The sequence below is a fragment of the Stegodyphus dumicola genome, chromosome 4 (genome assembly GCF_044657685.1).
Source record: "Stegodyphus dumicola isolate Sdum_Otavi_A_Nest chromosome 4, ASM4465768v1".
NCBI lineage: Eukaryota > Metazoa > Arthropoda > Arachnida > Araneae > Eresidae > Stegodyphus > Stegodyphus dumicola.
This window is the reverse complement of record NC_140771.1, coordinates 15,542,886-15,558,917: the sequence shown is the minus strand read 5'-3', so window position 1 is coordinate 15,558,917 and position 16,032 is coordinate 15,542,886. Positions and strand designations below refer to the sequence as shown.

The 16,032-nt window shown below is 30.9% G+C and overlaps 1 protein-coding gene across 4 annotated transcripts in view; it reads right to left on the bottom strand.

The window, feature by feature from the left end:
- LOC118181580 (phosphatidylinositol-binding clathrin assembly protein-like) overlaps window positions 1-16,032 on the bottom strand; it is an 81,499-nt gene that overhangs the window by 7,169 nt on the left and 58,298 nt on the right. For all 4 annotated transcript variants that reach the window (XM_035350733.2, XM_035350736.2, XM_085814592.1 and 1 more), the window contains 4 exons: window positions 14,802-14,988; window positions 8,302-8,416; window positions 6,067-6,168; window positions 3,174-3,367 (listed from right to left, as the gene is read on the bottom strand). In XM_035350733.2, coding sequence (XP_035206624.1) covers window positions 3,176-3,367; window positions 6,067-6,168; window positions 8,302-8,416; window positions 14,802-14,988 — 596 coding nt within the window. In that variant the 3' untranslated portion in view covers window positions 3,174-3,175. The remainder of the gene's footprint in view (window positions 1-3,173; window positions 3,368-6,066; window positions 6,169-8,301; window positions 8,417-14,801; window positions 14,989-16,032) is intronic.

Here is a 16,032-nt window from a genome sequence, read left to right as displayed (position 1 = left end):
TGAACCTTAAAAAATCATTTTTAACCCTTTGATGGTTATGAATGAGTTCAGCTCGCAATCGAATCGTGCTTCATAATGCGCGCAAACGAGTTCCGCTCGGGAGCAAGATTTTGACCGAAATGGTTAGTAACGAGCACTACTCGCGTAGTGAAATTTTTCCCCAATGCGCGCTAACGAGCTGACTTCGTTCGCCATTATTATTCTGCACTGATTGTGTTTCAAACAAATTATTAAACGAATTTAGTTAGTTTTACTGTCTACAGATGGCAGTACGAGTTCCATGAATTTCTTTGCATAATGAAGGTGGATATTTTTTTTTTTTTTTTTTTGACCTTGTTCATTTTATACGTATTTTGGCGTGATTTTTAGGGTGTTTGTACAGTAAAATGGCTCAAAAGAGAAAGATAGTTATGATGATGATTATGATTGTGATACAAAAAGCTTATCAAGTTTTGAATCTGATGAAGACTTTGTTCACAGTATTTCAAGCTCAGAAGACGATTCAAGCGATGAGGAAGATTTTTCGAATGTTCGACAGTGGTGTATAATTGATTCAAGTTCTCACGCTCCTAGCCGATTAGTTTTACTAGTGATGTAGGCATGAAAGCTTGTGTGACAAATATTTCTGAAATTCTCTATTAGAAAAAACCTACTAGACGATGTGTGGTATGTTGCAGCAAAAATGATGCTAATGGAAAGAGAATTCGCCGTGAAACACGTACGTATTGCAAAGACTGTAATGCTCCATTATGTGCAATTCCATGTTTTAAAGTATATCACACACAAAAAGATTTTTAGGTAATTACTGTATTTATACTGTGCTTCATAAAGTTTTACATTAGTTGTATTTATTTAGTCCTTTCAATTTAATATTTGTCTTGTAATTATAATTAACTATTATTATTTATATAATTGGTTATAATCATTTATAATTTACTGTTTAATAATTATTTTAAAGTATGTAAAAACTGTTATTTATGTACTACAAATACTTTAAGAAATTTTTAGCCACTTTCGACTACTGTTTACTCCTAATGCTGTGTGAATTAAGTAAATGGAGCTCATTTCCATAACCGTCAAAGGGTTAATGAATAATATTTCACAATTATATATATATTTTTAAACTCTATATTTTTCTTTTATATATTTAATTTTATTACTTTAAAATTAAGTTTTTGATTGCCCTTTATTAGAGCTCAGCATTTAATGTCATTGGCCCCATGATAATTCATAATTGCATTCATTCCTACAAATTAAATACCTTTTGCAATTACATATCAAACTGTAGTACATGAATCAACTAACTAAAATACTTGGTTCACTAAAATTCTTGGTTCAAGTTTAATCCTTAAAAAATCAAGATTATAATAATGATTTATTACTTTGTTACTTTCATGCCCATGTCATTGCTACAGAATAGTTTCCAAGAACTTATGTTTCAAAGCCAAAAGTAAACTTTCATACAGCTGGCCTAAAAAAGTTACTATATCAAATATAAATTCTAACAGCTTTAATAGCTAGTCCCAGCCTAAATTTTTAAAAGCCCTAACTAGCCTAAATTTTCTATTTTTAAAAATTATTTTAACAACAGAAAAAAGTTTATTTAAGTGGTAGGAGAGAATCACAGTTATATCTCTAAAGAGTTAAAGTTACTTCTCTACACAAATTCTTCACAGGACACCACAAATGTGTCCAATATTTAATATTAGCAATGCTTAAACATATATTTACATAAAATCAAACTGTTCTTCATCAAAGCAAACATTTGTGAAAGCATACTGCTGAGTTATTTTCTATTTGTACTGAAATAAAACTTGAAGCAACATTTAAAATAAGTTATTATATAAGGTCTACTGGAAAGTTCTGTCTGTTTCTATGACAACAATTTTGGACGCATAAGCACGTTTATTTGGCGCATATACAGCTCTCTATTTTTATCACTTAACGAATACATACTGACATAGCAAATTAACTAAAGCAAAGCTGATTTACGTTAGTCTTAAGTGTGAAGCGATAGTGTAGCTATGGCTACTGATAAAGATCATTTACGCCGCTGTATTTTATATGAATTTCAACAACGAAGAAATGCTACAGAAGCATGTAGAAATTTATTGAAAGTGTTTGGTGAAGGTACAGTTTCTGATAGAAGATGCAGAAGATGGTTTGAAAAATTTGAAATAGGTGATTTCGACTTTTCTGATAAGCCACGTTCTGGGAGACCATCTTTAATTGACAACGATGTTGTTAAAAGCATGTTAGAGCAAGATCCTTTTCTGCCAACATCGGAGATCGCAGAAAGGCTTAATTCAGCTCAGCAAGCCATTTCAGACCATATTCGAAAGATAGGATTGGTGTGCAAATATTCAAGAGCCACACGAATTAAGTCAAAAGAATTTGGATGATTGAATCATTGCATGCACATCTCTGCTTGCTCGGAACAAAATGGAGCCCTTCTTGAACCGGATGATAACTGGGGATGAAAAGTGGATTACCTAAGAAAACATCATAAAAAAAAGGGCATATTGTGAACCCTGAAAACCTAGCCCTTATACCTCTAAACCAAATTTGACTCTGAATAAGAGAATGTTGTGTATATGGTGGGACATTCGAGGTCCAATACACTATGAGCTTTTAAAACTGAACGAAAAGCTCAATTCAGAGATGTATTGTCAGCAGCTGTATAATTTAAAGACAGAATTAAAAAAAAAAAAAAAAAAAAAAAAGACTGGCCATGTTCAACAGGAAGGACATCATACTGCATCATGATAATGCCAGGCCACATGCTGCTTTGGGAACTTGTCAAAAAATTGCAGAACTAGGCTGGGAAATTCTGTCACATTCACCATATTCTCCGGACTTAGCACCCTCTGATTATCACTTGTTTTTGTCATTACAAAATTTTTTGAAGGGCAAAAAATTCAAAAATGAAGAAAATATCAAACTAACACTTATTCAACATGAAACAATTTTCAAAAATGGAATGTACAAATTGCCCTCCCGCTGGCAAGAAGTCATTAATAGTAATGACAATTATATTACTTAGTAAAGTTTATTGATAGTAAGAAAAATTTGTCTTTTTTTTTTTATTAAAAAAGGTACAGAACTTTCCAGTAGACCTTATACATATACTTCACGATACTGAATCAATAAATGTTTATATTTTTGTTACATACTTTCACAAAACTCCAAAAGGATCATTTGATGGTTGACGCCCAGCTACAGATCCAGCTGTGGGGGTTCCTTGTATCACAGTATGTTGTGGTGATGGCGTTCCATATATAACTTGTGTTTGCATTTGAGGATGAACCATAGGTGGCTGCTGCACTGCATATGTAGTAGGTACTGCAGCATTCCAAACAGCCGGCATCTAAGAATTGCAGAAGTAAAATTTCATCCAGAATTTTATAGATATAATGATATGAATGCAAAATATACTTTTGGTTTCATTTTGGAGCAATGTATTAAAACAAATAAACTATAGCAGCATTTTCTGTAAGAAAAAAATAAATTTAGAGAAGCACATTCAAACTGCATTCCAAAAATAATTATATAAATACCTAAAACTGTAATGTTGTGTATCAAAAATATGAATTATCATTCAAAAGTGATAACAAGTTCCAAATAATAAAATATTTTCAAGGTTTATCCCATATAAAAATGATACATTACAAAATATATTATAAAATACTTAAGTCTAAAAATAACATTAGAATTACACTTTCATAGAAAGAACTAATATATAAACAAACTGAATAAATTTCAACATTTTAAAAATTTTACATCAAATAGTTTAAATAAAACATTTTTCGGTACTTTTCCGTTTTGCTGGCGCAAACGATAAAATCGCCAATAATGGTTTAACTGATGCCAGACGAAATATCTTCGCTGGTAACCTTTTACGCCTCAGTTTCAAAACAAGTTGAAGCCATTTCTTATCAGATTGTTTCTTTCAATACTGGCATATAGAATTTTTACACGATATTTAAATTTTATCCCCTAAGACAATTCACGGTAATAAGTCAATTAGTTCTAAGTCAATTAGAACGCAATTACACCGCTCATCCGAAGGCGAAATCAAGTGTTAAATTCATCAATTCTAATGAGAATGCACTAGCGAAGTAAAGCACTGCGGTTTTACATAATTTCTGAGTAAGCTATTCGTACAAATTGAAATAATTCTTGCATTTAAACTTGTATTCCAAATTAAGATTTAACTTGAAATTAATGTAGATAATTACTGAGCGAATTAGATTTTAGTAGTGTAGTTTACGTGAGATGAGATCACTTGGGGTCACGTGATACGAACCGGCGAATCAGGATTTTGAACCATGAAATCATAGTAAATTCTTAAATTAATGTCTTTTTACAAATTTATTGTCTTTATTTATTGGCTTTTTACAAAATTTTAAACCATATTAAAATGTTTATGCCTTCAAAATAAAAAAAAAATTCTTAGAATTAACATTTTTTATGTGTATACTGTATGTTGTCGCCAACAAAGTCTGCTTGGCGAGATTTGCGCCGGCAAAACGGAAAAGTACCCATTTTTCACTGGCTTAAATATTTCTTGAATTATTCTATATGCACTTGATTATGCATTACTAATTGTTATGGGTATATTAAATTTGAATTAGTAATCCAGATAAAGAAAAACCAAAATCTTTTGTTGCAGGTTCCAGAGATAACTACTTTTTTAATGGGAGGGGGGAATCAGTTAAAATTATTTGAAGAAAGTAGAAATAATGCCATAACTCATTTGAGTACAAAATGAATACTGAAAACTATAAATTTGGTTGCAAAGGTTAAATGCCACTGAGTATTTAAAACTAAACAGATTAATCCTCAATTACACAGCATCTCTCACCACTTCTCACATTTATAAAAAATATAAATACAGAAACACCACCAACAGCCAGCAAAATATGAAATATACATACAAAAATATGTTTTTATACATAACAATATTAAATTATTTTATTTACTACATGGCACTTGCAATTTGCAATGCATCACTTCATGCTTTTATAAGACTGCTTATGAGCAAGTTTCAGTTTCTAGTCCTTATTTTCAATAAACAGAATAAAAATATTTTCCCTCCTAGCCCATAACAAACAAAAAATGCCTCAAACTCAATTTTTTTTTAGAACTTCAATAGTTTTTTTTTTGGGGGGGGGTGCTCAGTATCAAAAGCAAATTCACTTTCATCTCCTCAGCAATTTAATATTTTTATGGATCAGCATTTGAGCAAATCAACAATATTTCCACTTTTTTCCCAACTTGATTTAAATCATGTTCCTTGGCATGATTTGAAAGAAATAGCATTACAGATGTAATTCTTACTATGATAACACAGTTATAAAGAGTATTGAAAGTTGAAATATTTTTAGAAGTGAACTAAATGTCCTCTGCATTTGACAATGAAAAAATATAAACAGAAAAATTTTGTTTTTAAATAATGTAAAGAAATATTTGGGCATAATATAATATATGATTCAGAAATGCTGTTTTTGTGAAGATAAAACCAATGTAACCTCATTCTTTTCCATATGCCCGAAAAACGATAAATAATTACTTTTTCTCATATAAAAAACGTAAACTTACAAACCCAGAGATGAGATGAAATGTAGATAAAAAAATATAAACCTCCAAACATAAACATATGACATTCAGTTTTTTATTATGAAATAGTTACTTTTTTTTAACTGAATTTAGACAATTTTTTCAGTTTTTTAAGCAAGGAATATTTAAACAGCATGTTCTGTGTCTGCATGAACTGCTCACAAAGCACACTTATCATTAACTTTGATATAATAGAATAATTTAGAACCTAATATAAAAAAGTATTGTAAAATTTGTAAATTAGAAAAACTGCCAAAAGAGCCAAATGATACACAAATGTTCTGCATGAAAACATCTGTATGTGGTACCCACTTTCATAAATGGATTCACATCTACCATTTATAAAAGACAGCTCTTTGCAAATGAGTTCAAAAAATAACATGTTCATCTTTTACAAATATCTCATTATAATCACTTGCATTAAAAACAGTGAAAAAACATACTAACCCTATAAGGCGGCTGGGGTATCATGGCAGGCAACACAGCAGGTTGATATCCATACCCAGGTACATTAACCATTCCAACCACACCTTGAGCTACACCCATGGCCTGTAAACATTTATAAACATATTGCAATTCTTGATCTCATATAAAAATTTCCTTTATTATCCAAATAAACTGAGAAATTTACCTACAATTAAGCTGACAATATAACATTTCACTAAATTGAAATCTTGTTTTTAAAATGAAAGCTTAAAAAAAAATTTGGCTTATTTAAAAAAAAAAAAGAAAAGAAAAGAAAAGAAAATCGAGAAATTGACTTTTACAGCTAAAATATTCATGATATTTCAATTATTCTCTACACATTTTAATATTTTGTCCTCACCCCTAAATTAACAAAGAATGGCAATATGGAGGGAAGCAATAGTAACTGTGAATTTATTAAAGAACTCTGAAGTTCTTGTTACTGTACAGTGGATTTGATCTTTCAGATTCATTGACAGCTACGGAAAACCCAGGAAAAGAAATCTTGCACCCTGAGGAGCTCCAACTTCTGTATATGTTTGGAATAATTTAAATTGTATTTTGATTCCACAGGCTACATATTATGTTTTTAGTCCATATTAAATAATGCACCCAGAAAAAATAGTTATATACTGCTTCAAAATATTTTTTAATTTGCTGATGAAATAACATTGAAAACAAATGTAACATCACCCACATAACTTTGAAATGCCACTCTTAATATACTTTTCAGTAAAATATACTATGTATCCTTAAATACACAGGTGCATTAATGAGAAAACAAATTAATGAAAATGTTGCTGACGTAAAGAGACAAAATCACATAATTTTCCCCTCTAAGGCTCTTGGAAATCTGCATGTGCACTCTATATACTGTATATGTATAAAAACATACTCATCAGACAGTTCATTCTTAATAACAATAAAACATTTGCCATAAGCAAAAAGGAATTCATTAGACACTACTGTATTATACTGGTCAAATGACAAAAGGAAGTAGAATATAAAGATGTTAAAATTGCATGATTGGATTGAAACTGATAAAGATGAAGATGAAGAAAATACCCATATATTTAAGATACTTGAAGTAATGCTACAGTATTTATTCACTGACCGTTTTAGTGATAAATTATGTAGAAATATACTAGTGATAAATTATGTAGAAAGCTTCAACATATGACAAGGATTAATCATAATCTTCTTAATAAAACTATCATAATTTATAACTCTTTTTCTATCATATAAAAATGGATATTACATGCTTTCATAATTATTCATTTAAAAGATTTTAGAGTATACTCATTCTATCAAAACACAGCAATACACTGCAATTCTATTATACAAAATTTAACCATTTTGAAATGATAATTTGCATTCCTATTGCATTTCCTTGTTTGAGTTTATAACTTCTGCAATAGAAGCTGATCCCTCATAGCTCTCAAGATTCAAATCAATTTCACTTTTAGACAACTTATCCCACTATAGTAGGGAAATCTGCAGATAAATGTTTTTTTTTTTTTCATTTGTAACAATTCTGGAAATTCAAAAATTCCATATTTTCTAAAAGTATATAAAATTTACTTTTCATTTCAATTCAACAAACTACATTTACTAATAGTTTTAAAGCAATCAAAAACCAGATGTCAGTTCAAATTTTCATATTTTAACTATTTAAATTATATTTAATTATTTCAGTATTTTATATCTTCAGATTATTTTGAGTCTTCAAACAGAATATCATAAAATAATTTTGTATGGTAAAAAATAGAAATCAGGGATAAATCTATTAAAAGTAATCGTTATTTACTTAAAGAGATGCATACTGAAATGATGCCTCTCAAAATACTTACCTAAAGTACATTTCTGCATTTAAATTAGAAATGCTATCATTAATTTAATAAAATTAATAAAAATATAGTTTACTTAAATTTGCACATATTTCTAAATTTTTTTCACATTCATGAAATAAACATTAACTGGAGATAAATTACAATCTTAATACTTGCATTGGTATTGGTAAATAAAATTTGGGCAGCATAGCAATCACTCAAGATCCTTAAAAGCAAAATAAAATTCTAATTTTATTATAAAGCATCAATCAAAAACCTAAATCTCCAAACACTGTTATTTTAGAAAACTGCTTTTTAATTTCATTAATATAATGCATAGCTTTATTTTCCAGAATGTACTTTTACAGAGGAGAAAATGTGTAAATACCATAGGAGGCATGGGCTGTGGTGCTCCATAATTTGCAGCAGGTACTGTGGGACTCCAATTAGCACCACCAGTCCGAGCAGATGTCTTAGGAGATCCCCACTGATGCCCACCAGGCCTATGGTTTCATAATAATATATTAAAATAAGAGCAAGTTCTTGGAAAAAAAAAAAAGTAGATTTAAAAAGGGAATGATTTTACTTATATAACAAGAAAAAAAATGTTAAAAATCTCTTGGTTAAAATATACTGGTGGACAAAATTAAGAGATGGAAAACCTTTTCCCACATTTTCCCTAAAATACTAGACAAACACTGGATAGTTGGTTGCCATGTCACTGCGGCACTGGTGTCGCTACGCCAGCAGGAGGTATAAAAGTCCGCGTAAAGCTGCTCAGCTCATTCTGCTTCGCAACATAATAGTGGTTTTTATTATCTTTCTTGTATAATCTTCCTGTTTTTAGGTGAAATGAGTACACATCATTGCTTAGACAAAGATATGAGACTGAGAATTGTAGGTAGGCTTGAGGCAGGACAGTCCCAAGTTCAGGCTGCAAGAGAACTGGATGTAATACCAAGTGTCATCTCTAATGTGTGGAATCAGTTTAAAAACAGCAAGACAGTGTCCAGAAGACTAGGACAAGGTTGCCCGAGAGCCACAACGACTAATGATGTATTTGGTACTTTCAGCCAAGTGCTAGAAGACGTCTACAACAACACAACTGTTTTGTGACCTAGTTATTGGCATAGGAACACCAGTTTGAAGGAATACAGTTGCCAAAAGGCTCTAAGATAGGACTATGCCAGAAGGCCCAGTATTTGCATCCCACTCACTCCCACAAAACAGAATTTTTAAATGGTGCATACAACATCAAAATTGGATACAGCTTCAGTGAGCTATGGTTATCTTCATGAATGAGTTCAGGTTTGGCCTACAGCCCGATTCTAGGCAATTATTTATATGGAGGGAACCTGAGACTCGATACCATCCCAGCAACATCATGGAAAGGGACCATTATGGTGGTGGGGAAGTGATGGTCTGGGTAGGGATCATGCAAAATACCCGCACACCACTCCATGTGTTTGACATTGGTTCCATGAATGCCCAAAGGTACAGGCAAGAGATCCTAGAGTCCTGTGTGCGAATTTTCAGGGGTGGTGTTGGCCATGAGTTCATTTTTATGGATGACATTGCATGACCACATAGGGCCCACCAATGAGTATTTGGAAAATGATGATATTCACAAATTTCCTACCTTTAATACTATTAAACATGCTTGGGATGCTCTTGTAAGGACTATTGCAATATGCCAAATCTCACCCAGAACCAATCAGAAGTTAAAAACAGCTCTGGTGGAGGAGTAGGTGTGATTGCCACAGGTGTTCCTGAGCTCTCTTGTTAATAGCACAGTGCATGCTATGTGTCTGTCAGAGGTGACCACACACCATACTAGACACATTTTCACCATCTTTCAATCTCAAGTCTGGACAACATTGGGACTCTTGGCCAGAACTCATGCTTATAAATGGCATTTTCACTGTTGTTTTGCACACATTATTGTCATACAATAAACTATATTCATTCTTAATTTCATTTATTTCTATCCAGTATTTCTCAAGATATTTGGGAAAAAGTGTTAATTTAGTCCACCAGTGTACATGCAAAAAAAAAAAAAAAAAAAAAAAAAAAAAACAAAGGTTGTTGCTTTGCCTAATTTTGTGTTTCACTTTACCTTGCTACCCTTTTCTTTTGAAATAAAAATTTTAATTTACATACATAATTATAAAATAATACAGTTATTCATAATTCAATGAAATATTTAAAATTGTAAATTATGCAACTAATGTCAAATTTTATTATTTAAAACAGAAGTAAATTCACCAAACTTTTTTTTAACCTATTTCACAAATGCTTAATTTGTTCTTCTTTGCTAATGAACACTTACATTAAAAAATTCTTCAGCTTAAAAATATTACAGCTATTCAGGACTACAACATTGAAAATATGACTGTGAAGGTACTAGAAATTAGTAAAAAGTGGCAACACAAAGAAAATACCCTAGATAAGCCTCCCTAAGAAAATGTCACAGAGGATACATCAGAAGAGATGCATGGATACTAGATTAACACAGTTTCTTGCCCTGTGCATCCTACCTAACTTAGCAACAAATTTTAATTCAAAACAAATGGTCTGGCAAATTTTGACTAAGATACTCTTGCCCCTTGCTTAGACAGTTGATCAACTTGTCAAAGCAAGTCAAGTCCAAGCAAGGTCAATGGTCCAATCAAGTCAAGTCTCGACAGGTTATTACACATAGACTGTCATATCAGCAAAGATGAACACACAAGCATTTGTGAAATATGGTAAGAATTACAAGTTTATTTCTGTTTCAGTATAAAAAAATATGGTATCAGTTGCATAATTTACCATGAATTTTAAAAATGTTTCATATGCACATGAGTAACCCTGCTATAATACATTAGAATTTTTTCCTAAACTAAGTCAAATAGTAATTTATTAATTACGATTATTAGTTACGAATTAGTAATTTTTTTCTAAACTAAGTCAAAAAGGTATTTGAAATATTAACCTTCCTGATCTGACTTACAATACTTGAATTACATTTCTGACCATCAAGTCCCAGTCAATAATATCATATCATATCTTGTTCTTGTTCCTAAATATCATTTGCTATATTTCTTGACAACAGTGAAGCTGAATTATTGACCTTATCTAATCTTTATCAGATCAGATTCAATTATTTATTTGATTATAACTATACTATTTGCCTAACTGAAGAGATGCCTTCATAGAGGACTTCAGGGAAAGTGGTTTGTATTCATGCTTAACATGGGCAAACTATAAAAACATCTACAACAGCTCATTCGCCAGGATTTAAACCAAGATCAAAACATCAATGTTAAGCAGTCTTACACACCTGCCCACTAGTGAGCCTAAACTCTGTACTTAATAAGAGTTAGGGTCTCCATTCAAGCTGCATTCTTCTGAACAGACATATTTGACATATTTTTTGATGAAATACGTCAAATTTATTCTAAACATCCTTTTTTCCTCAAATCATTCTGTGAAAAATTTTTAATGGATTTTTTTTTTAACATAAGCAAGTGAAACTGCTGATGACTGATATTGATCCACTTGGTCAATTTTTATTTACTTTTTTAATGCCCTCCTATTCCCCCCCCCCATGAATATGTTTCCTAAAGTAGCCATTTATCAAAATGTTGTACCACTGATAAGTCTTGGTCGTGGAAGCCATTGTAGAAAAGGCTCACACAATTTAGTACATACAAAGGGATACACCAGGCAGAAATATTTTTCTTCCATTTTTGGTGACTGTAGCGATAGTTGAAAGTTACAGACTCATCTAACTTTTCTCCAAGCCCCTCAATAATTTACCTTATATTTAATTGCTTTTTATTATTTTGTTCTCATTTTTGAACTGCACCTATATTTTAGTCCTTATTGTTTGTGAATTTAATATTCATTATTGCAAATTTTCCTAATGCTCTTCTAGTTTAAGGGTTGGTGTTGGTGTATTTAATTATGGCAAAGCACACTAGGGCTATCTGCCTAAGGGGAGGGATGCCTTCGTGGAGGACTTTCTAAGGGAAACTGGCTCGTATACACGTCACACATGGGGAGAACCACGAAAACATCCATGCAGCCAGCCCGTTTGCGGGATTCGAACCTCGGACCGAACTACCAGTGTCCAGCGACTTTACCGCTCGGCCGCTGGTGGGCCTTCTAGTTTAAGGGATAAACAGACATTAAAATTTCAAACATTCCAAATAGTACTTTTCATCTACAAAATGAATTTTTATGTAAGTAATCATAGCATTTTTTACATTTTATTAAAGTATAAGCAATAAAATACAAAGTTTATAGAATTATACATGTATTAACAGTTGATTTCTCAATTAAAACCTTTCTAAGTGCCATGACCGTTTTTATCCAGTCATGAGATTTTTTATTACCTGGTCTATATTAGCTTATAATTTAAGATCTTTTGCTTTACCTTCTTACTTTAATAAAGAAAATGTCATTTTAATGAATGTAAGTTTATGAAATTAGAGACTAAAATATATAATCATACAAATTCAGATAATAAATGTTGTTTAAATATAGGTTTTCATCATAAATCAAAAAAACTGCACTGCTCAGAAGGTTAATTTATAAAGCAAAAGTAGCAAATATAATTGTTTATCCAACAATCTCCCCCTATGACAAACTTGAATAATTCCTTCTATCCATTTTTTTATGAAAAAGAAACTAGGTCTTATTTCTAGGTTGATAGACTATGTACTTACTCATGATAGACCTGTAACATTAACAAGTGACTATACATCTTAAAGTCAACATTTTTAGACTATTATAGTTTTAATAAATTTTTATCTGGTACTATGTATTTCTCAATCAGTATTTTATTTAAAAGGCAACATTTAATATACAACACATTTATTTAAAAACTTTCCCTTGTTTTCAATATGCAGGTGTTTTTCCCCTTTTTTTACAAATTATTTTGCTTTTTTAAAATAAATTAACAAAGAGAATATTAAAAAATATAAAATCTTAATATAGGTAAATAATTACAACTTGTGGTGTCTACAAATTTCTCAGTATTAGACAGGTAGAAAATCTAAGTGAATATTTTTCTTCCATTTTTGGTGACTGTAGCGATAGTTGAAAGTTACAGACTCATCTAACTTTACTCCAAGCCCCTCAATAATTTACCTTATATTTAATTGCTTTTTATTATTTTGTTCTCATTTTTGAACTGCACCTATATTTTAGTCCTTATTGTTTGTGAATTTAATATTCATTATTGCAAATTTTCCTAATGCTCTTCTAGTTTAAGGGTTGGTGTTGGTGTATTTAATTATGGCAAAGCACACTAGGGCTATCTGCCTAAGGGGAGGGATGCCTTCGTGGAGGACTTTCTAAGGGAAACTGGCTCGTATACACGTCACACATGGGGAGAACCACGAAAACATCCATGCAGCCAGCCCGTTTGCGGGATTCGAACCTCGGACCGAACTACCAGTGTCCAGCGACTTTACCGCTCGGCCGCTGGTGGGCCTTCTAGTTTAAGGGATAAACAGACATTAAAATTTCAAACATTCCAAATAGTACTTTTCATCTACAAAATGAATTTTTATGTAAGTAATCATAGCATTTTTTACATTTTATTAAAGTATAAGCAATAAAATACAAAGTTTATAGAATTATACATGTATTAACAGTTGATTTCTCAATTAAAACCTTTCTAAGTGCCATGACCGTTTTTATCCAGTCATGAGATTTTTTATTACCTGGTCTATATTAGCTTATAATTTAAGATCTTTTGCTTTACCTTCTTACTTTAATAAAGAAAATGTCATTTTAATGAATGTAAGTTTATGAAATTAGAGACTAAAATATATAATCATACAAATTCAGATAATAAATGTTGTTTAAATATAGGTTTTCATCATAAATCAAAAAAACTGCACTGCTCAGAAGGTTAATTTATAAAGCAAAAGTAGCAAATATAATTGTTTATCCAACAATCTCCCCCTATGACAAACTTGAATAATTCCTTCTATCCATTTTTTTATGAAAAAGAAACTAGGTCTTATTTCTAGGTTGATAGACTATGTACTTACTCATGATAGACCTGTAATATTAACAAGTGACTATACATCTTAAAGTCAACATTTTTAGACTATTATAGTTTTAATAAATTTTTATCTGGTACTATGTATTTCTCAATCAGTATTTTATTTAAAAGGCAACATTTAATATACAACACATTTATTTAAAAACTTTCCCTTGTTTTCAATATGCAGGTGTTTTTCCCCTTTTTTTACAAATTATTTTGCTTTTTTAAAATAAATTAACAAAGAGAATATTAAAAAATATAAAATCTTAATATAGGTAAATAATTACAACTTGTGGTGTCTACAAATTTCTCAGTATTAGACAGGTAGAAAATCTAAGTGAATATTTTTCTTCCATTTTTGGTGACTGTAGCGATAGTTGAAAGTTACAGACTCATCTAACTTTACTCCAAGCCCCTCAATAATTTACCTTATATTTAATTGCTTTTTATTATTTTGTTCTCATTTTTGAACTGCACCTATATTTTAGTCCTTATTGTTTGTGAATTTAATATTCATTATTGCAAATTTTCCTAATGCTCTTCTAGTTTAAGGGTTGGTGTTGGTGTATTTAATTATGGCAAAGCACACTAGGGCTATCTGCCTAAGGGGATTAAGGACCATTTTAAGTGATTTTCAAAGCCTTTTGAAGATGCACTGCAACTTAAGAAACTGTGACAAAAACCTATAATTATCATTATCTCAATTATTCTGTATATTGAAAGGTTCAAAGTGTCACTTTAAATCACACATAAAAATTGATATCTGAATGTGTGAATATTTGCTTTATTTATATACACACACACATATCTACATGTATTTCTATAATGAATATGTAATTAATTACTTGACTGGTTTTTTTGGTCCATTGATGTCTAAATTCTGGACTAGAGTTTGTAAGCTAGAATCCAAATCTGATGATATGAGCTTGCCAGATGTTGGAGATGACTTAGATTCACACTCGTCAGGAACAGGAGTTGATGTTGGGCTAGTTGTAGACTTTGGTTGCAAAACCTCACCAAATGGATCAAAAGCTTAAAATAAATAAATAAATAAAAAGAAAATAAATAAAGCACAGTATCTTAAAACATACTTAATGCAATAATAGGGTCACTTTAGAAAAATACTGCTTTATGCAGCTCTCTGTAATTAAGTCCAATATCTAAAGTTGAATTCTGAAAAAATTTTTAACTTAAATTTTATTTTAGATTACCAATATACCTAGATTTTTGCCTTTCTGCAAATTTATTTATCATACTTGGTCAAAGATTCTGCAATACACCGAAAGTGAAGTTGTCTCAAATATCAACAGGAAATCACATTTCAAATAAAAGAATGAAATGTTCCGAGTAAAATAACAAGGATTTTGGATTATTCAGTTATGGCAAAGCACACGAGGGCTATCTGCCTAAGGGGAGGGATGCCTTTCGTGGAGGACTTTCTAAGGGAAACTGGCTCGTATACACGTTACACATGGGGAAAACCACGAAAACGCCCATGCAGCCAGCCCGTTCACGGGATTCGAACCTCAGACCGAACTACCAGTGTTCAGCGTCTTTACCGCTCGGCCGCTGGTGGGCCGTAAAATAACAAGATAAGTAATAAACAAAAATGATGTCACATAATAGAATAACAATGTTACCAAGGAATTAAATTTGATACAACTTTATATCTTATTTCAAGATAATTAAACTGAATCTATTGAAAATTATTTTAAATTTCAAAATACTAAAATAATTATGATCAAATAAAATTTAAAGGTATATGAAAATTTAGTTTTAATGTCTTAGTTATTATTCAAATTTTATTAATCTTATTGCTTATTTATATTCAGACATAATGATTGGTCATATGATAAACAAAAAAAGCGATCAACAGAATATGGGGCAAATTAGAAATAAAAGCTCATTGTAATATGACGTAGCAAAAAACAACATGCTACATTAAACCGTCCAAAACAAAACTTCCAAAGAAAGATACTTTTTCACAGAACCAAATTATTTTGCTAAAAAATAAAAATAAATAAATTAAAAAAAAAATTAACACTAACATGGCTCAGCATTGAGGCAACAAAATGA